The following is a 27,824-nucleotide window of genomic DNA, read 5'->3' on the forward strand; positions in this document are numbered from 1 at the left end:
ATTTGTCTATTAGCACCTTGTCTCCTGATAATTATTCCCTTATAGTAAATAACATCTGGATTGCATGTTCACTGTTTTCGTCTGCAGCCGAATGCCACAGAAAGAAGGGGTGGTAAGAGACTGAATCGTTCATTCCTCTATAAATCAGGTTTTATGAGTTGACATTGTGTAATTTCTGTGTTACTCTTACTTCACAACAATTCAAAGAGCGGTTTGTTGGTCTGTCCCCCAGTGACGCAAAGCAGCTCTTCAGCACTGCTGTGTGTGTGGGAAGCCATGTTCTCTCTCTCTCAGGTGGAACATTTAAAAGGTTTTCATACAATCTTTTGAGCTTTAAAATGCTCAAAATCAGAAATATCCAAACTGTCAAGTCCTTTAAGTACAGTCTTTTATTCTTTCACCAGATCTTACATTTACAGCACCTACTCTGACACACTTCTTAGGCGTCAGTATGCAAATTAAATACTGTAGTATTTACTATAGTTAAAAAGTGTTGTGTTTTTGCAGATTGTAGTGTTTTTGCAGACATTACTTTAGTATTTACTACAGTGTTGTTTTGCAGATTATACTGTAGTATTTACTACAGTATTCTACAACATTCTATAGTAAGTACTACACATGTTAGAGATTTACAGTGTGTAGTATAGTATTCTATAGTATACTACAGAATTTTATAGTAAGTAGCCAACTGTCATATTATATTGTAAAATGTATACTTTCTCACGTGGGGATGCTGAGCTTCAGAGTATAGTAGGCCTAGGTTATTATGATTCTGAACCAATTGCACCCCCTACTGACTAGGCTACACCTATACAACTCACAGTTCTGAACAAAAAATGATGGTTTATGGCTAAGTATAGGCTACAGTCATCTCCCAGTCATAACCAACACAAAAAATATATAGTAGTCTAATATTTAACACTTTTGTTTTGTGCATTTACTAAATAACAACTCATAATATGCCTATTGGTTGCAGGCTATTTGACTTCAATTCCATGGGAGTACCGGAATGCATTTAACTATAGGTTAAGTGTTTCAATTGATTTGTTCATTAGAGAACAGCTTCGAATATGTAGGCACCAACCTCCGGGTTGTAGGCCTAGGCTACTTAAAGGTACGTGACAGTAGGCGGAGAATGGCACGGAAGCACCGAGGATGCTCGCACGTCACTGATTACCACAAGCCTTCAGACGAGCCAGAAACGATGAAGCCTGGTTGCAAAGTTACTTGTCTTTTCATTTAAACACGGCGATAATATTCAAGGTAAGGACAAACATATTTTATAAGCGAAAAGACTGTGTTGTCTTGTCAACAATTACTTTTGCCAACTTGTCACCACCTGAAGATGTCGGTCATATTGTTGGTGCCGCCACCTGCCGACGTTTTGGGCGTCGTTACCTTTTTTTGTTTCATAAAACAACTTTTCTTGACAGTCGAAGTTCGCACTCAATCACTTCTCTTTTGCAGTTGTTGGTAAAGCCTATTCAAGCAGTCTTAGTAGGATTTTACTTTATCTTTGTAACGCAAACTATTGATGATGACAAGACGCTGATTTGCTTATGCCGCGTTCAAAACAACTGAACTCGGAAATCTCCGAATGCCGACTTCAGTTTGCTCAAGACAACTGAACTCTGAAAAAACGAGCTCCGACTGGGAAAAGTCGAACATGGCCCTCTTTCTAGAGTTCCGACCTGAAGATCACTGACGTAATGATTTCACCTCGTTTTCTTTCAGAGTTCCCAGTTGTCTTGAAAGCACCATTGGCCGTAACAACAGGAGGAAATACATCTGGTTTGTCACTTCCCCATAACCTGACAGAAGGAACTAACTACACGCTGTAGAAGAACATAGGCTACTTACAATTGTTCTCCTGTTCATGCATCATTATGACAGTTATGAATATGATTAGCCTGTGATAAAAGTATACACAATTCAGTAACCCGAGTTGTTGACCTGCATATGATATTATGTAACAACAGAACATGATGCCTGTACTATTTTGGCTCTGACTGCATTTCAGCATTCAGGCATAAGATACACAGTAAACCAGATATTTCTATGAACTTCTACTTGATTAGAATAGTCCCCATGGACCGCTCTTAATAGGCTTGCTTTCAGAGATTTCTTTGTTCAAATTTGGCAGGGTTCCTCCCTCTGATTAATCTGCTCTCCTGCCACCTATCCTACAATTCTTCCAGTCCATTGTTTGCTTAGGTGATCTCGTGCCTTATTTGCGTCATTTATTTTGTCCTCGCCCTCTCCACACACCAAATATTAACTTTGGAAAATGTTTATTGCATCCCCTCTCCGTCACTCATAAAGAGACATTGTCCCACGTGGCTGACTTGGTAGAGCATGGTGCTTGCAATGCCAGGGTTGTGGGTTTGATTCCCATGTGGGACCAGTACGAAAATGTATGCACTCATTCTTGTAAGTCGCTCTGGATAAGAGCATCTGCTGAATGTGTGTACCATATTTGACTACAGCATGGTCAACGAATCTTCAGCTCACATAACAGAGAACCCTAGTACTAGCATTATACATCAACTCCTGAATGGCATTCAATCTAGCCTGACCAAGCACTACTTTTCTTTGCATCATTGTTTTTGATGGGGAGAGCCTTTCACGACTGGTCAACTCTTGACACTCAACTTATTCTAAGTAGAATAGCAATGACTACTCAAAAGTTGCTTGTGTTTACTCACGTTATGTTGTACATAATGTAATCCAGAGACAGGGTTATGAAGAGCAATTTGAGGGCAAAACAGGAAAACTACCACACTATAACTGTGATGCCCTTACCATAACCCCAACACTCAAATCCTAAATCTGACTATAGGTTCCACTGTAGTCCTGCTTCTGCATTGACATGATTTGGTTCTGGCGCATTATTTTATGCATTTAACAAGTTAACCAGTTTGAACTGAAACCCCATCATAATGAAGTGTTACCAAACACCATTCACAGTACGTGAGCCCAGTACAGTGACAAGCAAGCAGGGAACGTGAGCTATAATAAACCCATACCCACTAGGCAAAGGCATTCAACATCGGTTTAGCGTAATTTAATTGAAATGACGTCGCAACAACATTGATTCAACCAGTGTGTGCCCAGTGGGTATGAAACAGTCTGCTTTAGCTCTGATCACAATGATTGAGAATACAATGATTGTATTCTCAATCTCATCAGACCTCTCCAAAGAATAAAACACTTCGCACACAGTTTTGCACTTTGAAGCAGGTCCATTAGATGCATATTTGATGATGGGCCCCAGTCAACTTTATGAACACGGAGATGCTTGCCTGAGGCAGTCACTTATGTTAGCTCCTTGAGAATGTGAGTGGTTCATGGGTTGGTATGAGGCTAGCAGATGAATTGCATTCACATTGAAAACATGATAAAGCAGCACAATAAAATAAAAATTGTGTAATTTTTCTCAACACAATGTGGGTGTGTAAAATAATTATTTTCCAAGATTGAGAGCCATACGCACCTCTCTGGGTAGTGCTGTGTTGTGAGGAACTGTGGGGCAGAAAGGGTCTATAACTCTACTCTGCTGACTGGACCCCTCAACACAACCCTTGATCCCAATTAAGGAGGGTTGAAAAACCAGTGGAAGCTAAATCTCCCCCAGGGACATTCCAAGAAGTCTGAAATTCAAAGCTCTTTCAATTAGGCTACCTCTGCCCAAATAACCAAAACAACAAGTAGCTCCAGAGGTAAAGTTGCTTAGTGAAGTGGACATGAGACCCATTGTTATATGGGCCTAATCATGATTTTAAGGTTATAGTTGTCAACATATAGGCAGAGACTTTAAATCATGAATTTCAGAATTCTTGGAATGTTCCTGGGGGAGATTTAGCCTCCACTGGTTTTTCAATCCTCCTTAATTGGGATCAAGGGTTGTGTTGAAGGGTCCAGTCAGCAGAGTAGAGTTATAGACCCTTTCTGCCCCACAGTTCCTCACAGCACAGCACAGCACTACCCAGAGAGGTGCGTATGTCTCTCTCTCATTCTAGACTACAAGATGCCATAGGTATTGGACATTATCAGAAACTATGGAACATACGCAGAAGAGTTTGGAGTATACTGTGTGGCTGGGAATGGAAGATTGTTTGTTATGGAAGAAGCCTTTTTCAGAGCTGAATAATATTCTCACAGTGAAGCCTCAGATGGATTTAGTTCTGGTGTACTTCTTTTGACTATTGATGTTGGCGTTAGGAGATATTTTTGGTCACCTGAATACTCTTGACTTTGTTTGTTTATATTTGCTACAGTACAATGTATTTTCAGCAAGCTGATTGCAGAAACCTTCATTTTGTCAATGGTGTTTAGAAGATAAACTTCATGGCGAGTGGGATAGTAGATACAAACATCTGTATGGTGGTATACAGTGCTCAGAATGTTCTGGACTTGACTATCTCCTCTAGGAAGTGTGTAACTGGGATATGCAGTAATTGCAAAATATTTGCTGTAGATGCAACCCTCATATCACACAATTTTATTGTGTCATGGAATAGGAACTCTCCTGTTTCTTGTTTTTATGCTTAACAAAAGAACCAGGTGGCATTGCTTGCGCTTTTAGAATTTTAGTCTGGATATCTGGAAAGCAATTTGTGACAACTTCTGAATAAAATAATTCGATTTTTATCATACATTTGATTGATGGTTAATAATGATATACCAGAACCATGATTATAATACATATATTAGTACATCATGTTAGAGGGTGAAAAGGTGTATACTTGAACTTGTTTCTAAATTAATTGATGTTCTTTCTATCCAAAAGATGGCAACAACAACCACTGAAAGTGGAGGAACCAGTGGGTCAAAAGATTACAAAAAGGTATGGAGTCTTTGGGCCCCGATTAGTTAATTTATACTGCATAGCACATGTACAAATCCTGTATAAAGACCTTCTGAGAATGAACATGGTCCTATTGGTGAACTGAGCTCCAAGAAGAATAACTGCTATTCCTCTGAAATATTGGTCAATTCTTTGTCCTCACGAGACTAGTGTTGGTGGAGTGTTATAATGGTGCTCAGTCTGTTTGTGCTTGCTGATGAAATCAAATGTTATTTGTCACGTGCTTTGTAAACAGCGTGTCAACTAACTGTGAAATGCTTACTTTGGGCCCTTCCCAACAATGCAGAGAAAAATAATATTAAAAGTTAATAACGAGGAATAAATGGACAATGAGTAACTAACTTTGTTATACACAGGGTAGCAGTACCAAGTCGATCTGCAGAGGTAGATATGTATAGTACAAGGGTAGGGATAAAGTGGCTAGGAAACAGGATAGATAATAAGCAGCAGTGTATGTGATGAGTCAGAAGAGTTGGTGCAATGGGGGGGGTCAATGCAGATAGTCCAGTCCAGGTAGCTATTTAGATAACTATTTAGCAATCGTATGGCTAGATGCTGTCCAGGGTCCTGTTGGATCCAGAGCAGCCGATGACGTGACTAGGTAGATCATCCACTGTGTTGAGGATTTTTTTGTTGTTGAATTTCCATCAGTTCAGGATTAACAACTCCGTGGCCTTGTGGTTAGTGTCCACCCTGAGATTGGAAGTTGGGTTATAATGGGTAAGGTTCCAGAGGAAACACAATTTCTGTACATCTGATATGTCGGGACCACCTTCAGCTTTAACTGATTTGGGCTTTTCCATCCTATACCAATGTAGGTAGCCAAACACCTTTGTAGCGTGAAGCAGCTTGAAGTACAAGTACACCCCCTGGACAGTACGCTAATTTATCGCAGGGCCTTACCCCGACTCCATCCCCCTAACGCGGAGTGCCAAGCAGATATGCAACAGGTCCCATTTTTACAGTCTTTGGTATGACTCTGCCAGGGATCATACTTCCAATCACATGGTGGACACTAACCACAAGGCCACTGAGTTGGTGATCCTGAACTGATGGAAAGGCAGAAACAATCTTCAGGGCAGTCAGCGTGCCTTGTGTGACTCAATGTAATCATGTTATCCGCCGCTCTAGAACCAACAGAACCCTGAACAGCTTCTAGCCCCAAGCCATAAGACTGCTACATAGTCCAGGTAGCTATTTGGTTAACTATCTACATTAACTCTCCCTTCCATTGCACCAACTCTTTTGACTCATCACACACTCTGCTGCTACTGCTTATTATCTATCCTGATTTATATGTACTGTAGCTACCTCAATTACCTCTGCACATTGGACTTTTCACTGGTACCCTGTGAGAACATGTCTGTGTGGTCCCAGCCCACAGCGGCTGCCCTGAAAGGAGCCATCCAGCTGGGCATTGGGTACGCAGTGGGGAACCTGACATCCAAGCCTGACAGAGATGTACTCATGCAGGACTTCTACATGGTGGAGAGTGTCTTCCTACCCAGGTATAGTACACAGCACTGGCATCACTCAGCAGGGTTCTACACATCACTAGTTAGTGACACTAATACAGCACAAACCCTGTAAAAGAAGCATATCTAAACCGCATTGGTCAAATTTTCCCATTGACACAGAAGTCCCTTTCACTACAAATGTTAACTACAACATTTAGCGTGACCCTCTAAGCGTCACTGAAAGACGCACATCTGTTGTGGCATCTGTTAGGCACTGCGTATCACCCAACTGATGCTTAGTGTACACTTCAATAGCTTCCTTGCATCACTCAGTCAATATTCTCTGTTGCAAATATACATATTTTCAGTCCTAAATGAGTGTTTGTATATAGGTGTTGTACTAACACTAATCTGTTTGTGTCGTCAGTGAGGGGAGCAACATGACACCAGCACACCACTTCCCAGACTTCCGTCTCAAAACCTACGCCCCTCTCGCCTTCCGCTACTTCCGAGAGCTCTTTGGCATCAAAGCAGATGACTACCTGGTTAGTGTGGAAAGCCCTTCACAGAAAACACTCCTACATACCATGTTCTTCACTGATAATGCAGCATACAATCATGTAGTAATTCACCCTGTTGTCCATGATGTATCAATAAGAGCACAATTTAGTTTTGTTTGATACATCCTTGTTGCATTCCTGTCTATATGAATGCGTGATAATAGCTCATCCTGTATGAATTCCAGTACTCCATCTGTAACGAACCTCTGATTGAGCTGTCCAACCCCGGGGCCAGCAGTTCCTGGTTCTACCTGACCAGCGACGATGAGTTCATCATTAAGACTGTGCAACATAAAGAAGCTGAATTTCTGCAGAAACTCCTTCCTGGTTACTACATGGTGAGCCTCTCCCTTTACACAAACACCATTCCTGGCTCCATAAATGGGGCAATTCTTTATCTTTAGTACTTTCAGAAAATTCAAATTCATAGATTGTAAAGTATTATTTAAAGAGACATTCCGGAACATCTTTTTTAAACCTCCATCTTTGGGCAATTTGTAGTTCATGCATGCATAATATGAGAATTACTGTCTTACTTCAATTAGCCATGAAATCCCTAGTTTGAAAGCAACTGTTTTCTGGAAGTTGTGTGGTGCTATTTTGAGTACTGCAAGTTTGGCCCACATGGGCCAGCTCCTTAGCAATTCGATTTCCAGCCAATGAGCTTCAGCCCCTCGCCATTTGAGTGACAGCTAGCAAGATGCACATCGAGCAGTCGCACAGTGAAAGGAGGCTGGCTCAGGCCTGCCGAGTGTTATCCAATGAGGTTGCAGGGCAGGCTCAATGGCTTAGTGACACAGCAAATAGAAAGAGCAGTGACGTACTGCACATAGTGCCTTCAGAAAGTATTCAGACCCCTTTTCCACATGTTGTTAGGTTACAGCCTTATTCTAAAATGAATTAAATAAAAAAACATCTACACCACACAATCTACACAATACCCCATAATGACAAAGCAAAAACAGGTTTAGAATTTTTTGCTAATTTATTAAAATAAACAGATCACATTTACATAAGTATTCAGACCCTTTACTCAGTACTTTGAAACATCTTTGGCAGTGATTACAGCCTTGAGTCTTCTTGGGTATGACGCAACAAGCTTGGCACACCTGTATTTGGGGAGTTTCTCCCTTCTCTGCAGATCCCCTCAAGCTCTGTTTGGTTGGATGGGGAGCGTTGTGCAGCAACTATTTTCAGGTCTCTCCCGAGATGTTAGATCGGGTTCAAGTCTGGGCTCTGGCTGGGCCACTCAAGGACATTGAAACTTGTCCCTAAGCCAATCCTGCATTGTTTTTGCTCTGTACTTAGGGTCATTGTCCTGTTGGAAGGTGAACCATCGCCCCATTCTGAGGTCCTGAGCGCTCTGGAGCAGGTTTTCAACAAGGATCTCTAGTTTGCTCTGTTCATCTTTGCTTCAATCCTGACTAGTCTCCCAGTCTTTGCCGCTGAAAGATGCTTTGCATTCAGGCCACAAAGTTCAATCTTGGTTACATCAGACCAGAGAATCTTGTTTCTCATGGTCTGAGATTCCTCAGGTGCCTTTTGGCAAACTCCAAATGGACTGACTCCTCTGCCTTTTATTGAGGAGTGGCTTCCGTCTGGCCACTCTACCATAAAGGCCTGATTGGTGGAGTGCTGCAGAGATGGTTGTCCTTCTGGTTCTCCCATCTCCACAGAGGAACTCTGTCAGAGTGACCATCGGGATCTTGGTCACCTCCCTGGCCGAGGCCCTTCTCCACTGATTGCTCAGTTTGGCCGGCAGCCAGCTCTAGGAAGAGTCTTGGTGGTTCCAAACGTCTTCCATTGAGTGATTAAATAGGCTGTGTTCTTGGGGACCTACAATGCTGTATACATTTTTTGGTACCCTTCCCCAGATCTGTGCCTCAACACAATCCTGTCTCGGAGCTCTAAGGACAATTCCTTCGACCTCATGGCTTGGTTTTTGCTCAGACACTGTCAACTGTGGGACCTTATATAGACAGGTGTATGCCTTTCCAAATCATGTCCAATCAATTGAATTTATCACAGGTGGACTCCAAGCTGTAGAAACTTCTAAAGGATGATCAATGGAAACAGGATTCACCTGAGCTCAATTTGCAGTCTCATAGTAAAGGGTCTGAATACTTATGTAAATAAGGTATTTATTCATATGCAAAAAATGTCTAAACTGTTTTCGCTTTGTCATTATGGGGTATTGTGTGTAGATTGCTGATGTTTTTTTATTTAATTTATTTTAGAATAAGTCTAACAAAATGTGGAAAAAGTAAAGGGGTCTGAATACTTTCTGAAGGCACTGTATATGACGTAGTACGCAATTTCCGGAGACCTGTTTTTGCTCGTTACTTTCAGAACTACTTGCTAAAGATTATGCAAATCTTCCAGAAAGTCTCTTTTTATTTAAGTGTTAGTAACACACTTGATCATATTCTCATATGACCGTTTATCTGTTTTTCCCTCTGTCAGAATCTGAATCAGAACCCGAGGACACTGCTACCTAAGTTCTATGGCCTTTACTGCATCCAGTGTGCCGGGGTCAACATCCGTCTGGTGGTGATGAACAACGTGTTGCCCAGGGCCCTTAAGATGCACTACAAATATGACCTGAAAGGCTCCACCTACAAACGACATGCCTCGCGCAAGGAGCGTGCCAAGTCCTCGCCCACTTTCAAGGACCTGGACTTCCAGGAGATGCTCGAGGGCCTGCACTTTGATGGCGACACGTACAGTGCCTTGATGAAGACTCTGCAGAGGGATTGCAGGGTGAGGCCACTCACAGTAGATTCACTTACATATTGGTATTGCATATTCAAAACAGGAAGGCTAGTCAAATTGGTGTGACAGGAAAATAGTAGTTCCTTCAGTAGCATTTGGTTGGCTATATCGCTGATGTCACTGAACTTTGAACCCTCATTGTCGATTAATATTATGAAAGGATGACGGGGCTCTCCACCTTAAGCTCTTCTGAATGATCTCATTAGTACTGTATGTTTGATTACTGGGAAAGCACAGTAGACCCCTCAACAGGGATTACTTTCAAGAACAGCCCAGAGCAGAACACCTGACTCATTACAAGGCTTAGGGACTGGACTGCGGCAGGATAACAGTCACCCAACCCAATGTGGTATGTAGGCAGCAACACAGTATAAGCCTACAGTAAATGTGTTCGGTAACCCAGGCACTGAAAAGGCCTTTGTTTAGAGGAGTTACAGCTTCACATCAGTGTTTGGTCAGAAGACTGGAGGTTTGAGTATGTTTGGTTTGATAATCCAGCTCTTTCTTTTACAGCTTTCAGCATGGGTGGTTTTCAAAGGTCACGTGGAGATGCCAATTAAGAGGATTGTTTATTAAGTGGGAACAAAATGTGGTCATGTTTGTGCTTTGTTCACATGTAGGACCAGGAGTCCTTGACCAGAAGCATGTTGCGGCCCTTTTATGTTCCTGACATATTAATGTGTGTGGTTATGTCTCGGTCAGGTCCTGGAGAGCTTTAAGATCATGGACTACAGTCTCCTGCTAGGGGTGCATGTTCTGGACAAGAGTCTGGAAAGGGGGGCCAGGGGGGACAGTAAGCGCCTCAACAGCCAGAGGGTCCTCTACTCCACCGCCCTGGAGTCCATCCAAGGGGAAGGCGATGGCAAGGTTGCAGAGCCAGTGGCAGACGATGACACGTGAGCCGAAGATTCCCCTTAAGGCCCTTTAACCAATGACATATCACTGAATACACAATGAGTCATTGTAAACGTTAGTACATTGCATTATTCACACCATGATTCAGTCATACACTGCATAACATAAATGTGTTTTTGATATTATCAGAATGGGTGGAATTCCAGCAAAACACAAAGATGAGAAGCTGTTGATCTTCTTGGGGATCATTGATATCCTACAGTCCTACAGGTAAGAGCTTTTCGTGGAACCACTGTTGGCACTGCCATCAAGAAAAACACATCTTTGTCACGTAACATCTGAGCTTCTTTTCAAGGTTAATTAAGAAAATGGAGCACTCCTGGAAGGCCCTTGTACACGATGGGGTAGGTTAGTATGCATGTGTGATTGTGTTCATATTCCATTTGTCATAGTGGCCTGACACCTGTTTGTGTTTCAGGACACCGTCTCAGTTCACAGGCCCGGTTTCTATGCAGACAGATTTCTTAATTTCATGGGTGGCACTGTATTCAAAAAGATCCATCGTAAGTGACTGACTCACACACGCACTCAACTGGTTGCCTCATGTCCTTTATCATATTTTCTCATTCATTTGCTTAGTCATTTCACTAATGCTCCCTTTCCCTCAGCTCTAAGAGGAGCATCCTCTAAGAGGAAGAGGAGCTCCATCCATGCGATGAGGTCAGCCTCCCAAGAGGTGCTGTCCCCCCAAAAGGAGGAGAAGGATGAGAGGAAGGCCCAAAGCATGGAGTGCCTGGACAGACCATGTAGTCACCCTTTATAAACTACACAATCTATTGGGCCTGTACACACACACTTCTCACATCATGCAATCTCTGATTTATCTGTTCTTTATGCTTTTTTTGTATTTCTCTGTTTTGTTCAACAGTAAGTTCCTCCAAGCACCCTGACCTAGTCACACTCCCTAAAAGTATAAAGCAGGCTGTTTCCTTCTCCTCCTCCGCTCTTCAGACTATCAAGAAAGACCTTGAGGAGCACCTGGAGAATAGGTACAGTGTCAACTGTTCATATAATGTTTACACTTCAACACCCTGATTGTACACTGCCCCACTTCATATACACCTCATCCCTTCCTTAACCACCTTAGCACCCATACACAGTACCTTTCAAGGCTCATCCCTTGCTGGAATCAACTGTTTGTTCTGTAAGACAGTGATGGAGTTATTGTTTCTCTTCCCACTGTCTTCCCAGTGCCTCTTGTATGACTGTGGCCCTGGATGACACTGTCCCCTTTCCCCCTACCCAAGGCAGCCCAGACTCTGTACATGATGTCTACTTGGTGGGTGTACAAGATACAATATGTATTTAGTTAGCCAGAAATTGCTTAATAGAATATATATTTTTCCATTCTCTATAACCACCGCTTGTTTTCTCTGATATCATAAATATTCCATGCCCTTTGAAGTCACTCATGGGGCCCAGTCGGTATTAGATACTACGTCATGACCTTGTTTACCTACGTGGTTACCTAGGTTATCGCATTGGCTCACAGCAAAAACACAATTTTCTTGTCTGTTTTAGTCAATTACAAAACTACATTTAAGAAAAATACAACATGTCTAAAGATTACTTTTCAACATTTTGCCTGCTCCCTAGCGTTCTCACTACTTAGAGAAATGTAATATTGTAAGGCTTCCCTCATGCCCCTTTTCATGACGATGCTATCAGCCACTTGAGTGAGTGCTAGCTTACTACCGACCGGAACATTAAGCTAGCCAAGACCAACAACAGAAACAAACAGACTATACAACTTTGCGGCATGCTTTGTCAAGTTCTTACCAAAAATCTCATCTGACGCAAGCTAAATTACATGCTGTTTGATTAGCTATCTGAAAATACAAGATCAATTGATGTTTACTGATCATGAAAAGCATGCAGTGACTTGCTGTATAACTCTGATAGAGATAAATCTGCTCAATTGGAATAACAAATGTGTAGTTCAATAGGTAGCTAAAACCAAAAATTAAACGGCACATGGTTGTCAATGGTTTTAGCGAAGCTGGGGGTCTCCTTGCCCCCCCCAGCAGCCAAATCGAAAGCTCTGCACTGTATTGTGACGTTTATTGATAACCTATTCCTGAATTTTTTTTTTTTTTTTTGTCACTGACATCAGCATCACTTTTGTTCTTCTCTGCCCAATCCTGTGTGAAATCACTACCAAACAAATAATCAATGAAGTCATCACCAACAATGCTCCTCTGTTACATCACTGATACTCAACCTCTGCATTCTAGTGAAGACTGGTGGCAGAAGATGACATGTCTCATCCAACAGCACCACAAAATAGACGATGACCTCTAAGCATCAACTGCACAACAAATGCTATCATGACAGCACTCCTCTACAAACTGTATTGCCTTTTAATGTTGTGACCTGCACTATGAAGCTGCTTTCTCCTGCTACAGTACACTTTGCTGCTACTGTAACATCAGAGACAGCCCTAAGGTTTTGAGATGGAGACTAAGGCTGTTACAAAGGCAGCCCAATTCTAATATTTTTTTCACTAATTGGTCTTTTGACCAATCAGGTCAGCTCTGAACAATATCTGATGTGATTGCTCGAAAAACGAATTAGTAGAAAAAATATCAGAATTGGGCTTTTTGTGTAAACGCAGCCCTTGAGGAGCATGTCAAATCACTTCTATTCATTGCTTCTCTAAAAGAGATCTGTATTTGTATGCACATCCATGTGATTGATTATTTTCTATTGACATCACTAATAATATAGTTAAATTCTCTGAGGCTGGATCCCTGGAAGATACATTTCTTCAGGTTTTTATTTGAAGCATACTAAAAAAAAGTATATACATGCACAGAGACACTTTTTTTTTTTTGCAGAAATGAAGATAAATAATTTAAAGTAGGACCAGAAAATATTGCATTGGGCAAATGCTTCATTTACATGACATACCTCTGAGTCCTCAAATCAACCCATCAAGTCACTTCACAATCAGTGCAGCAGACCTTGGACACCAGGGGACACAAAGTAGAGGACATACAGGAGTTGCCAATCAATGTTCAATGACTTGGTCAAGATTTTAAAACAATGCCATGGTGAAGGAATACCATCCAAGGTGTATGTCATGTAGCTAACGATTTGTGAATATGCCATATCAATTGTCTTCCTTTCATGATCACACATTTCATTATGTATTTAATGTAGCTGTTGTCCTATTAATGATCAGTCATGATTATACATTTTCTTTGTAAAATTATGTATTTAAGATAATTAAATGTACAGTTGGCCTAATGTATGTTATATTTATAGAAAATACTAATTGGCTCAGTTTATACAGGAAGCTTAATTTTGTTTTTGATGCTAAATTATTGTCAAAAGACCTAATCTGATTGATGAAAAGACCAGTTATTGGGCAAGAATCTGAATTGGACAGCCTGTCTGGATGCTGCCAAAATAAAATCAGATTTTATGCAATAACGTGTTTTCATCTCTAAATTCTTCAGCCCTAAAAGGGCAGCGTAATAATTTCCATAAATGATCCGTAGGTGGCATAATGTGAATAGAATTACTAATCTTTCTTTCATCTTCCAGGATTGTTATGAGTAGATGCAAATGCCATCAAAATTCCATATAGAAGAGGCTTTTTCAGTAAAAACTGAACATAGAAAGTAACTGAGTTTTTAAAAGACAACTGCTTTTGCAGTAAATTGATCAACTGTTTACAGCCTCAATCTGATTACTTATTTGAAATAATCATAAATCTTTGATTGGAAAACTGTTGGTGGAAGTCAATTGAGTGTTGTGCAATATCACTCATAGGGTAGTATTTTCCAAATGGTGAGTGAGATGGTGGTCAGGACCCCTGGTGATTCACACCCAAGTCCTCCTGGGTCACGGCTTAAGACTGGGCTGTTGTGGCTTAAAACATTGTTTTGATTATCTGGAGATGTATAGGCAAATTCAAAAGGTTTTAGGTGGATCACAGTTTGGAGCCCACTAAACCTACACATCAGGTAATCTCGCTATTACTCTCCTATGGATATTGTCGGACATAGTGCTGTCAATGTACCCTGTTTAAATACAATCAAGCCATGCATGCAGTGGCGTCATGCCCAAAGGGGGGCACAAGGGTACATGCCCCCTCAGATTTCCCCTGTTTTTACATTTTTCAATGTTAAATTAATCACTAAACTACAGTATATTTAAGGCCATGTTTTATCATAATTATTGATAGAAATGTGTGCAGTAATTTGTGGTTGGGTAGTAAATAGGATGCTATGATATATGCCTGTATTATGATCCCATGGACTGTTGCAATTTGGATGTTGTATCCTAAATATGTTAGTGCAGTAGTAGCGGTGTGTGAGTAAAATCAGTGGGGAAGCCAAGCCAAGAAAAAAGCCATATTACGGAAGTTTACAAGTCGGAAGTTTACATACACTTAGGTTGGAGTCATTAACTCGCTTTTCAACCTCTCACAAATTTCTTGTTAACAAACTATGTTTTTGGCAAGTTGGTTAGGACATCTACTTGTGCATGACAAGTAATTTTCCAACAATTGTTTAGACATTATTTCACTTACAATTCACTGTATCACAATTCCAGTGGGTCAGAAGTTTACATGCACTAAGTTGACTGTCTTTTCTGGAATTTTCCAAGCTCTTTTAGTCATGGTTTTAGAAGTTTCCGATAGGCTGATTGACATCATTTGAGTCAATTGGAGGTGTACCTGTGGATGTATTTCAAGGCCTACCTTCAAACTCAGTGCCTCTTTGCTTGACATCATGAGAAAATCAAAAGAAATCAGCCAAGACCTCAGAAAAAAAATGGTATACCTCCACAAGTCTGGTTCATCCTTGGGAGCAATTTCTAAATGCCTAAAAGTACCACGTTCATCTGTACAAACAGTAGTACTCAAGTATAAACACCATGGGACCATCATACCACTCAGGAAGGAGACGTGTTCTGTCTCCTAGAGGTGAACGTACATTTGTGCGAAAAGTACAAATCAATCCCAGAACAACAGCAAAGGACCTTGTGAAGATGCTGGAGGAAACAGGTACAAAAGTATTTATATCCACAGTAAAACGAGTCCTATATCGACACAACCTGAAAGGCCGCTCAGCAATGAAGAAGCCACTGCTTCTTCCTTGCTGAAAATTACGTGGATATATTGAAGCAACATCCCAAGACATCAGTCCGGAAGTTAAAGCTTGGTCGTAAATGGGTCTTCCAAATGGACAATGACCCCAAGCATACTTCCAAAGTTGTGGCAAAATGGCTTAAGGACAACAAAGTCAAGGTATTGGAGTGGCCATCACAAAGCGCTGACCTCAATCCTATAGAAATTTGTGGGCAGAACTGAAAAAGCGTGTGTGAGCAAGGAGGCCTACAAACCTGACTCAGTTACACCACCAGCTCTGTCAAGAGGAATGGGCCAAAATTCACCCAACTTATTGTGGGAAGCTTGTGGAAGGCTACCCAAAACATTTGACCCAAGTTAAACAATTTAAAGGCAATGCTACCAAATACTTATTGAGTGCATGTAAACTTCTGACCCACTGGGAATGTGATGAAAGAAATAAAATCAGAAATAAATCACTATTTTTCTGACATTTCACATTCTTAAAATAAAGTGGTGATCCTAACTGACTTAAGACAGGGAATTATTACTATGATTAAATGTCAGAAATTGTGAAAAATTGAGTTTAAATGTACTTGGCTAAGGTATGTAAACTTCCGACTTCAACTGTATGTGTTGTGATAATTGCGTTGTTTGCTCTATAATGTTAGTTCATATGCCTTGCCACTGGGAATGTGATGAAAGAAATAAAAGCAGAAATAAATCACTCTACTATTTTTCTGACATTTCACATTCCTAAGGTCGAGACAATATGATGGTGTCAGAATAAATTTAACCACACCTTTGTTTAATCACAAAACTGCAGAGCAACATTGTCCGGTGGAGTCTACAAAGCATATTGCAATTAAGAAACAGTTACATGACCTACAGCATGGTCAATCAAGTTAATATTTACAACATATTTGGACTACAAAACAACTATTGATTTAGAACACTGGAGAGTTAACGCAAGAAACCAATAACAAGAAGCTGCCTCCACTATTCCAGCACCATTTAAACATCATCAAATCACCTATGCTTACTCTAATACAGGGACAAAATATTCCAAAAACTATTTAGTCCAACGTATGCTAAATATCGTGTGGCTGTCCATGGTACTGATTTATGTGCGTGTAAGTAGAAAACACATGTAGAAAAAGTAGAAAAAACACTCACCCTACTCGTCGAGAAACACCAATGCCATCCTGCTCTCTGTCATGTTGCCGAAACGGTCTATGACTCTGTCATACAGTACAAGCTTTTAGTTTTTGTTGTCCTAGGCTACCTGGCTAAAATGCTTGCTCGCTAGCCTAACTTCCTTTCATGGGCAACGATTAGCCAGCTAGTTAACATTAGCCTACTACATCTATCTACATTTTGAACTTCCATCCTTTCAGGTCAGAGGCTATGAATATGGTTGGATCAGAATCACCGTTATAATCTTTGGCCAGTATGGAGAATTAAGTAAAAGTCAAAATCCCCATTTCCACCCATGGCTAATTTAGGAAAGGGCTCATTTTAGCTAGCTAGCCACCGGAGGACAACAACACAACAAGATGCAACAATTCAACTATCTTTTTCTGTCAATGAAGATTGGCTTGATGTGAAGCCAAATCAAAACTTTTTTGACACTTTTCACAGTTGATCACTCAGTTTAGCTCAACACTGATTGCTATTATTGTATAATTATTTATTATCAAGGGAGGCCAAATGCTCACTGGCTTCCCTTACATTCAATGCTACGGGCGGCAACAATATAATTATATTTTTGTCCAGACAGCATCAAATAGATGGGCTACACATATTGGAGACAGAGGGGTGCTGTTTTAGGGGTGCTGTTTTGTTCGCTTGGATGCTTTCTCCGGTGAGATACATTCAGCCTCTTGCTAAAAGAGGCAAAATTGTATATTTTTTTCCTGGTAAATTGTTTGGGGAAGCCTGGCTTCTCTTAGCATCCTTGAATACACACCATTGTAGTACAGTATATTGAGATGTGTGATTTACAAAAGTCAGAATGACACCCTTAACAAAATGACAATTTAACAGGTAAAGAGGTATGCTTAGATAACATATGCAGAAAATATACACTTTTTTTGTATATAGAATTACAGTAGGCACAATGATTATGGTTCTAGATTGCAGGAAAAAGCTGTTTCATCCTTACATACTTTGTGTCCCCTCTAAAATAATGGGTGCATTACAACCCAGCATGCGTGATTTTTATATGCAAAAAAACAAAAGCTGACATCTTGGGAACATAGCGTGCTGTATGCATTGTTTCAACTTACCTGTGCATTACTTGATTCTCAATAACCCAAGTCAATGACTCGAGTAACAAAATAATAGTACAAGTCCTAACACATCCAGCTCAGGATGTGATTCCATTGAAGCCCTTATAACAATTGACATGCTCATTTAGCACACTGAACTGGGTGCTATTTAAGCCATACATAGGTCTTCTGTCTGATAGACATTGGATATGCCACAGGGTCCTCCTCTTACATGACAAGTCAAACCAACTAGGCAGGTATTCAAATTGTAGCCTTTTGATAAAAGGTAGGGGTTGGAGTGTGCTCATGGTTAAGTATAATTGGTTGTAGAGGATGTTTCCTTTCATGTTCCACTTCCCAGGTATGATTCATACAGTTTAAGTGTGGATTACTTTGAATTCAAAGGAGTGAGTAGTAGAGATGAGCGAATAGGCTTTCCCCCACCTCACAAATATGTATGAGCTGACATTCAGTTTCTGTACAATTCACTGGAGAGTGGACATCAAACGGAAAGCGGGCCATAAGTAAACATTTGTGGTGTGACTCATGACCTTAGTCGAAACTAGGGTGAAATCTTTACTCCAAACACAAAAACAAGCGTTTATATTGGTCATGTTCAGCAAACAGGGCGGGACCTACCTGAATCTGTCAAATAGAAACGTTAGTTTTCGTTTGGTGTAAGGATTACACCCCTGAACTCACCCACCTACGCTCATGTGGAAGTTTACGGCAGCGTGTGCGACTCACCTTCAGTTTCAACGCCACGCCCATACCTGCAGAAACCAGGAAATATAAAGCTTTGATGGAAGACGAAATGCTTATTTTGTTACTTCAAAACTCACATTCTGTTGGTGGACTATCATACTCGGTATTTAATTGTGCATTTCCATAATAAACTATAAAATATCCAGTACTTCCATTAGGTAAGTCAAACTTCGAAACTGACATGTCCTTTTGTAACCTAGCCTACTGTCTGCTTGCTTCTTTTGCCTTATTTGGGCATTGACCATTCTTTGCATTAGCCTCTGTTGCGCTTATTTAGTAGCCTTCTCATGCGCTTAATTCATAAGAAAAAGTTTCTGAAAATAGAGTACAGTTATAACTGACCAGGCTTGGGCGGCTTCAGAGTTTGTCCTTTGTAGCCCACAGCGAAGTGCTATTCTGTTACAATAACGTTACGATTTGTCCTACATTCTGAGGTCTCAATGTTGTTGACCCTTCCCGCTCTAATAGTTGATGTATTTATCCACTCTGGCTTTTCTGTTTGGGCAACCAAAACCTATTTAATCTTTAAATAATGTATAACTTATGACCTTTTGGGATTCACAACAAAGCTGTGAAACATTTTTGTTGTTGTTGACATAGTCAAATAACTCAAGCATAGATTGATAACTTTAAAAAAAAAACTAACTACAGGACATGAGTAACTTTGGTAAAAAATAATGCCACTGCTATAGGTGGCGCTGTTTATAGGCAGACTTGCTTAAACCCTCAACTTGAAACTTTCGTATTTCAGTGTCTTTCCTCATGCAGAACAAATTTGCCAAATAATTTCCCCATAAGGTCTGTCAGGAAAGATTTTCCTCCATCTTGGAAAACGTTTGAAAAACTTATCATTAACCATTAGCCTAAATAACAACAAATTAGGTATTGATAAATCAAAAATCTGATTTCAGACATTACCATGATGAACCATGTTAAGTGTAGTATTGATATCTTTAAAAAACAAGGAAACTATCAACAATTCACTTTTTTGCCAATGTAACACCTAATGCTTAATAAAACATTTTTTTAAAGTATTTATATTTTCTGGTGGAGTAAAATTCACTCCAAATGTGTCAGATTCACTCCAGATGTGGTTTTTGTGCTCATCACAATAGTCCCTAAAGATTTTCCAAAAAATAAAGTTGATGCATTCAAAGATGGCAATGGTGTGCAGCGATGCTCCCCATCCATCCTGACAAACATTTCTAAAAAACTGTTTTTGCTTTGTCCATTCTGAGTTGTGTAGATTTATGAAGGGAGACATGTCAAAGGAAAAATTATGACCCCCCTTAGAATCCCTAACTATCCCTAGCATTGTTGCTGATTAGGCCAGGTTGGCCTATGTGAATGCATTTTAGACCATGGTCTAAGCAAAAGTCATAAGCATAAGTATAGGCCCATGATTTCATTCTGGTACCATCATTCTGTTACCGGGTGTTGATTCACTTCACTTACTGTAGTTCAATAACCAAAATAGATTTTTTTCTAACTCATTATAGCTGATGCCCCATTCTTTCTGCAGACATCTTTTAATTTTAATTCGGGGGTAATGTATTGTGTTATTTAGGAGTCACTTTTATTGTAAATAAGAATATATGTTTCTAAACACTTCTATATTGATGTGGATACTACCATGATTACGGTAATTAATATCTTGAATGAATCATGAATAATAATGAGTGGGAAAGTTCCAAGACATGCTAACCTTACCTTTATTGGTAATGGTTAGAGATTAGCATGTCTTTGGGTTATGATCTTTGACCCTTTTGACTTTCTCATTCATCATTATTGATGAGTTAAGGATTATCCAAATCATGTTAGCATCCACATTAATGTAAACATTTTTAGAAACCTTCTGTTCTTATTTACAATAAGTGACTCCAAAATTATACAATACATTATCTACCTTAAATATCTATTGGGCACAAAATAATCAGAAACGCAACCAAAACAAACTGCAAATGCATTCAAGTTTGTAGTCAAAAGCTTGATGTAGTCATTACGTGCTAGGAGTATGGGACCAAACCAACTTTTAACTATTTTATTTCTAAGAATCATTGCGGGTGTCAGTAATGTTGACTACACTTTTTTTTTTATCCGCAAAAAGGATGTCTTTATTGAACACACTGTGTAAACCTAAACAGTGCAGGTTGGGAAAAGTATGTGATCCCTTGGATTTAATAACAGGTTGACCCTCCTTTGGCAGCAATACACTCAACCAAATGTTTTCTGTAGTTGCGGATCAGACCTGCACAACAGTCAGGAGGAATTTTGGACCATTCCTCTTTATAAAACTGTTTTAGTTCCACAATATTCTTGGGATATCTGGTGTGAACTGTCTCTTGAGGTCATGCCACAGCATCTCAAATCGGGATGAGGTCAGGACTCTGACTGGGCCACTCCAGAAGGCGCATTTTCAGCTGTTGAAGCCATTTTATTGTTTATTTACTTCTGTGTTTTGGGTCGTTGTCCTGTTGCATCACATAACTTCTGGTGCGCTTCAATAGGAGGACAAATAGCCTTACATTCTCCTGAAAAATGTCTTGATAAACTTGGGAATTCATTTTTCCGTTGAGGATAGCAAGCTCTCTAGACCGTGAGGCAGCAAAGAAGCCCCAAACCATGATGCTCCCTCCACCATAGTTTACAGTTGGGTTGAGGTTTTGATGTTGTGCTGTGCCTTTTTTTTCTCCACACATAGTGTTGTTTTGTGTTCCTTCCAAACAACACAACTTTAGTTTCATCTGTCCACAGAATATTTTGTCAGTAGTGCTGTGGAACATGCAGGTGTTCTTTTGCAAACTTAAAAAATGCAGCAACGCGCTTTTTTTGGACAGCAGGGGCTTCTTCCATGGTGTCCTCCCATGAACACCATTCTTGTTTAGTGTTTTACGTGCTGTAGACTCGTCAACAGAGATGTTAGCATGTTCCAGAGATTTCTGTATGTCTTTAGCAGACACTAGGATTCTTCTTAACCTCATTGAGCATTATGCGCTGCGCTCTTGCAGTCATCTTTGCAGGACGGCCACTACTAGGGAGCAACAGTGCTGAACTTTCTCCATTTATAGAAAATTTGTCTTACCGTGGATAGACTTTTTTAGAGATACTTTTGTAACCCTTTCCAACTTTATGCAAGGCAACAATTCTTCTTGTTTGAGGCATGGTTCACATTAGCAATGGTTCTTGTGAATAGTAAAGTCAAATTGAGTGTTTTTTTATTGGGCAGGGCAGCTCTAACCAACATCTCCAATCTCGTCTCAATGATTGTACTCCAGATTAGCTGACTCCTGACTCCAATTAGCTTTTGGAGAAGTAATTCGCTTAGGGGTTCACATACTTTTTCCAACCTACATTGTGTATGTTTAAATGATGTACTCAATATAGACACACTGTGTTTGTCTATTGTTGTGACTTAGATGAAGACCAGATCAAATTTGGTCAAATTCATGCAGAAATCCAGGTAATTCCAAAGGATTCATATACTTTTTCTTTGCACTGTGTGTATATGTAGGTACACAGTACCAGTCAAAAGTTTGGATACACCTACTTGATAGAACGCAAAGGGTGGCTACTTTGAAGAATGTCAAATCTAAAATATATTTTGATTTCTCTAACTTTTTTTTTGGTTACTACATGATATCATGTGTTATTTCATAGTTTTGATATCTTCACTATTCTTTTATAATATGTAAAATAAAAACCCTTGAATGAGTAGGTGTCAACTTTTGACTGGTAATGTATAGAAGACAGAAGTTTTAAGGGGGGAATGTCCACCAAAGCTGTTTCCAGAGAATTGAATGTTCATTTATCTAACATAATTCTTTGAGAATTTGGCAGAGGCCTCCCGGGTGGCGCGCAGCAGCTGTTCCATCAGAGTCCCTGGGTTCGCGCCCAGGCTCTGTCGTAACCGGCCGCGACCGGGAGGTCCGTGGGGCGACGCACAATTGGCCTAGCGTCGTCCGGGTTAGGGAGGGATTGGTCGGTAGGGATCTCCTTGTCTCATCGCGCACCAGCGACTCCTGTGGCGGGCCGGGCGCAGTGCGCGCTAGCCAAGGTTGCCAGGTGCACGGTGTAGCCTCCGACACATTGGTGCGGCTGGCTTCCGGGTTGGATGCGCGCTGTGTTAATAAGCAGTACGGGTTGTGTATCGGAAGACGCATGACATTCAGCCTTCGTCTCTCCCGAGCCCGTACGGGAGTTGTAGCAATGAGACAAGATAATAGCTACTACAACAATTGGATACCACGAAATTGGGGAGAAAAAGGGGTAAAAATTCAACAAAAAAAAAAAAGAGAATTTGGCAGAGCGTCCAAGACAACATGTAACCACTCCAGCCCAGGACCTCCATCTGGCTTCTTCACCTGCGGGATCATCTGAGACCAGCCACCTGGACAGCTGATGAAACTGTGGGTTTGCACAACCAAAGAATTTCTGCACAAACTGTCAAAAACTGTCCTGGGAAGCTCACCTGCGTGCTCGTCGTCCTCACCAGTCTCTTGACCTACTTCAGTAGACATGCTCCCCTTCGATGGCCACTGGCACACTGGAGAAGTGTGCTCTTCACAGATGAAACCGGGAAGATGGCAGACAGTGTGTATGGTGTCGTCTGGGTGTGCAGTTTGATGTCAACGTTGTGAACAAGAGTGCCCCATGGTGGAGGTGTGGTTATGGTATGGGCAGGCATAAGCTATGGACAAAGAAAACAATTGCATTTTATCAATGCAATTTGAATGCAGAGATACCGTGACGAGATCCTGAGGCCCATTGTTGTGCCATTCATCTGCCGCCATCACCTCATGTTTCAGCATGATAATGCACGGCCCCATGCCACAAGGCTCTGTACACAATTCCTGGAAGCAGAAAATGACCCAGTTCTTCCATGGCCTGCATACTCACCAGACATGTCACCCATTGAGCATGTTTGGAATGCTCTGGAACAACGTGTATGCCAGCGTGTTTCTGCCAATATCCAGCAACTTTGCACAGATATTGAAGAGGAGTGAGACAACATTCCACAGCCCGATGAACTCTATGCGAAGGAGCTGCATCGCGCTGCATTAGGCAAATGGTGGTCACACCAAATACTGACTGGTTTTCTGATCCATGCCCCTACACTTTTTAAGGTACAGCATCTCTGACCAACAGGTCAGGTATTCCCAGTCATGTGAAATCCATAGATTAGGGCTTGATGAATTTATTTCAGTTGACTGATTTCCTTCTATGAACCATACCTCAGTAAAATCTTTGACATTGTTGCATGCTGCGTCTTATATTTTTGTTCAGTATTTTCATACTGAAGTTGGAATAATATTGTGAAATTTATGATAATTTTTTTTAATGGAAGACATTTTTTAAAGGACAGCCTGAAGATTCAGACTGTTTTGGTGGGATTTAATTTTGGCCTGCCTACTAAATTTGTTAATAGACCAATAAGAAAGATACAGTATTTCCAAACCTGCCAATAACAGCTAGTGTTCAGTTTCCCCCTCCCCACTCAGACCATTCCCAAACAGTCCTACCAAACAGTCTATTCTTGCTTGAGAAATTGCTCTTTGCTAAGAAGCTATTTTTGAACATTTTAATTTAAAACAATCACCGTAAGGTACTTAATTGTTACCCAGAAATTATTTGATATTGAGATTTAAAAATATAACCATATAACCATATCCGCATTGGAGTAGGGTCCTAGAAAATCTGCGTTGCGGCAAAAGAGGATGGAATCATGGAATCCAGATATTTAAACGGAATTCAACAGTATTCAAAAATTTATTGAACTTAGTAGGAAATCAAATAAATGTATTGAACTTATTTGTGAGTGACATGGCTCTCCGTCTGGCATACTGTATGCATTCCATAGGGACAATGCATAATCAAGTGAAAGCCGATTGAGAAAAATACAACAATAATACTGAAAGTGGTAATTGGTGAGAGACAAGGTCGCAATAAAAACAGACTACTTACGTAAAGCCATAAAGAACATGCAGAATAGGCACTGTGACTAAAACGTTAACTAGTATAAATAAATGTAGCAACCCACACCCATCACCACAAGAGACTTTGCATCACAATCCTCTGGTCAAATTGCATCACTTTGCAGCTTAGGAGATGCTGTTTTGATTTGAGGGAAATGTTATTTGATGTAAAAACATATTCTCATTCCCCCTGTTGTGGTGTCACTGCTTTTCAGATGCCCATAAAGGCTTATCTTAAACCAGTTTAATGCTGAATTCAGTGATTACATCACGTAGAAGACATATTGTGATATTTGGGACAGCATGGTGGAGGGGTGAGTGTGTGTGTAGTAATGTGCCATGACACGGGTCCAGCTGGTGAGATTTACAGTAAAAGACTGAACGAGGCCACAGGATTAATGCTTTTGTTCTGCTGACATCCACGCTCAACAAGAGAGAAGTGAGACACTTGTGTGCATGTGCCACTGACTACATGGATTAATACTAGAAATGTATTTGATGAGATGTTTTTGATTCTAAAGTTTTTGATTCTATGGGACCATGCCTTATTTATTAAGATGTTGTTCTGGGAGGTAGTGAGGGTTTTAGATTATAATCCTAGTCATCAATCAGCACAGTGGAAGCATCCTACATGCTCTTTGTCCCTATGTCCCCTATGCCCTTTAGGCAGTGCCTGTTGCCTGGATGATGCACAATGCATAGCCATTAAAGTTATTCCATTCTGTAGTGTTTTTGTTACCTAACTGGGTATAAATAGTCTGTTATTTATGGGTTTGCTGCTGGTTTGGGGCCCTTAGAGTTTTAAGGGATTTCTGTGCCCTGCTCTTTCACAGTGAAATCTCCTGCTCTCATGGCCCAGCCATATAGAGAGCAGTAATCCAGACATGCGAACTGCTGGGATATAATTCCTATCCAGAGGTTTTTATTGGCTGGCAGCTCTCCAGTTGCATTTATTTATTTCCCCCCTCACGGGACATGGCTGCATGCTGTCAGAGGGTGAGAGGTAATGTGGATGTTGAAGTGAATGGTCTGCTAGATGGAGAATATTTTTTGGGGGGATGGAAGAGGGTATGGTGTGATGATGGAAAGTTGAGTGTGTGAGATGATGATGGAGGCTCTGGATTTTAATGGGGACTAAACCTACATAGGGATTTTGGGAAAATGGGGTGGTGTACATACATGATCTGTCAGGGCTTCGTACCACAATTATCCCGACGGCAGCAGCAGTGTTTTCATTAGTGTAATGTTTAGAGATCTCCAGAGTTATGTAACAGTGACGCGCTGTCATCCCCTCTGGGCCTGCCCACCGCCAGTAGCATGACTGTTGTCCATTTAGTTTCTCTGAGGGGAAAAAAAACATCTGTCAGAGCCGACGGTAGGGGACACAGGGCTCGTGATTGAGAACGTAGTAGCAAGTAGGCAGGGCTCAGTGGGTTCAGTGTAGTGTGTATGATGGCAGTGAGCACAGTGGTGGCAGAGAGGATTAGAAGTCAGGGCTGCCTTTCAGAATATTGCGGAGGGAAGTGAGATGTTAGTGGAGCATGGGGTGTATGTAATGCAGTTGCAAGTGGAGAAACAGCCGAGGGTTCAAATATGAAGTTTAAGAAGTTCATTACCATCATGCAGGCGGCCATGGGGATCGTCCCCCTCAACAAACGAGAGCTCCTACCACCTGGGAGGAAACTCTGGAGACCCCCAGGGTGAGTTAAGCTGAGGTGTGCATATGAGCTTGTATGCATGAAATGAATGTTTGTCTGTCTGTATGTAGCTGTTGATCTATTAAAGTACAAGCATCTACTGTACCTCTACAATATTTGAATCCTATGCACAAGTATTCAAAATGTTGCCAATATCGCTAGGCGAATCAAACATTATTTGGAATGTATGTTTCTGCTTTGCTCACCAGATGGTACTAGCCTACATGCTACAGCATGAGCATGTTTGTTGCCATTATTTACTGCTCAGGTCATAGATGCTGCATTTTGATTGTGACTCTGCTATTGGAGCACAGCAGATGAATGAATGTAGCAGAGGTCCTTCCTGTGAGTAGCATGGCTCTCCTTAGCTGGACCAATCCAGCACACAATCACTATTGAACCATTCTTTAGTCCATGGCCGCTACTGTATTTATCGTTGCAAATAAAATTTGCAATGTATTGCCACTCAAGCGGTTACTAAGTTGTCAAGGAAGGTTCTTTTGTTTGCGTGTGTATATTTATGTGACCCCCCCACTCACTGAGGTTGATGTTGTGGATCAATTATTCAGTGTACACAACATTGCTCTTAGTAATTCTCCCAAGGTACAGGAATTCCACTTTGTACATGAATGTGTTCTCAGTTTGAAGATGTCCTAATTGTGTGGGTCTCATGCTGACAGAAGCTTGTCTATCACTTCCCTGCTCAGCTATAACATGGCTAGGGCAGGGGATTGGGGAGTTCGTTGGGAAGGATAAGTCAAACAACACAAGCTGAGCATTTGGTCAAAGATCACAGCAAGGTCAATCACTTTATTTATTACTATTCAGACATGAGGTCAAATGGCTGCAGAGCAAATGTTTGGCTCAAGCGCAAACAGATTACAGCTGCGTTGAGGCCTTAAGTTTGTGTGTGCGCATGCCTGTGCATCAGACTGTGCCTTTGCATGTGTGAGTGTTTGTTTGTGTGGTTGTGACCAGGGCAAGGCTTTGTTTTGTTATGAATTGGTATTTTAACCAATAACTTTCACTGTGTTAATGTTTCACTTCAATGGCCCGTCAGCGTTTTAATTCTCTAATGTGGAATGAAATTCATTTCATACAGTTTCTACTCATTTCAGCTGACATTTTACCAATAACAATCCTTTATACGAAGTTGAACTCTATTCCTAATGTTGAGTAATGGTTATCTAAAGCCCTGCTGTCTTTCCCAACAGGGACACACCCAGTACTGACCAGTCCAACACTGATCTGTTCAGGTCCAGCTGCTCCTGGGATAGGTTCTACTGGACCAAGGAAGCACAGTACCTGTGTCTCCGTCGACTCTCTACACCCAGCTACTCTGCTATTCTGAGGGTACCTCATCCTTTCTGCCTACTTTGTATTCTTTACCCATCCTATTCTGCCCTAACACTGTGAGCGTGTGTGGTTGGACATATGATTTACAGTGGGGCAAAAAAGTATTTAGTCAG

General features: G+C 40.9%; 2 protein-coding genes across 7 annotated transcripts in view; both read left to right on the forward strand.

Annotated features, from left to right (window-relative positions):
* Window positions 1–1,152: 1,152 nt before the first annotated feature.
* Window positions 1,153–14,006, forward strand: LOC139408605 (phosphatidylinositol-4-phosphate 5-kinase, type I, beta a). 3 transcript variants are annotated; one of them, XM_071152680.1, is made up of 15 exons: window positions 1,169–1,263; window positions 4,790–4,846; window positions 5,999–6,057; window positions 6,245–6,375; window positions 6,752–6,869; window positions 7,070–7,222; window positions 9,348–9,644; window positions 10,359–10,552; window positions 10,701–10,781; window positions 10,867–10,915; window positions 10,990–11,074; window positions 11,180–11,317; window positions 11,440–11,560; window positions 11,763–11,850; window positions 12,806–14,006. In XM_071152680.1, the coding sequence occupies exons 4-15, from the start codon at window positions 6,335–6,337 to the stop codon at window positions 12,806–12,808; spliced, it is 1,368 nt and encodes a 455-aa protein (XP_071008781.1). In that variant the 5' UTR covers window positions 1,169–1,263; window positions 4,790–4,846; window positions 5,999–6,057; window positions 6,245–6,334; the 3' UTR covers window positions 12,809–14,006. The 3 variants fall into 3 exon arrangements, with proteins under 3 accessions (XP_071008779.1, XP_071008781.1, XP_071008780.1); XM_071152679.1 differs by lacking the exon at window positions 5,999–6,057 and adding an exon at window positions 1,735–1,791 and having other exon boundaries at window positions 1,200–1,263; XM_071152678.1 differs by lacking the exon at window positions 5,999–6,057 and having other exon boundaries at window positions 1,153–1,263.
* A 4,625-nt stretch (window positions 14,007–18,631) lies between these two features.
* Window positions 18,632–27,824, forward strand: part of LOC139408607 (tight junction protein ZO-2-like) — a 41,184-nt gene continuing 31,991 nt past the window's right edge. For 3 of the 4 annotated variants that reach the window (XM_071152687.1, XM_071152688.1, XM_071152689.1), the window contains exon 1: window positions 27,569–27,708. The gene's annotated coding sequence lies outside the window, so the exon portion shown is untranslated. Of the gene's footprint in view, window positions 18,845–27,568; window positions 27,709–27,824 lie in introns of those variants that run through there. The other variant, XM_071152686.1, reaches the window with a different exon arrangement.

This window comes from Oncorhynchus clarkii, chromosome 5, assembly GCF_045791955.1.
Source record: "Oncorhynchus clarkii lewisi isolate Uvic-CL-2024 chromosome 5, UVic_Ocla_1.0, whole genome shotgun sequence".
Taxonomy (NCBI): domain Eukaryota; kingdom Metazoa; phylum Chordata; class Actinopteri; order Salmoniformes; family Salmonidae; genus Oncorhynchus; species Oncorhynchus clarkii.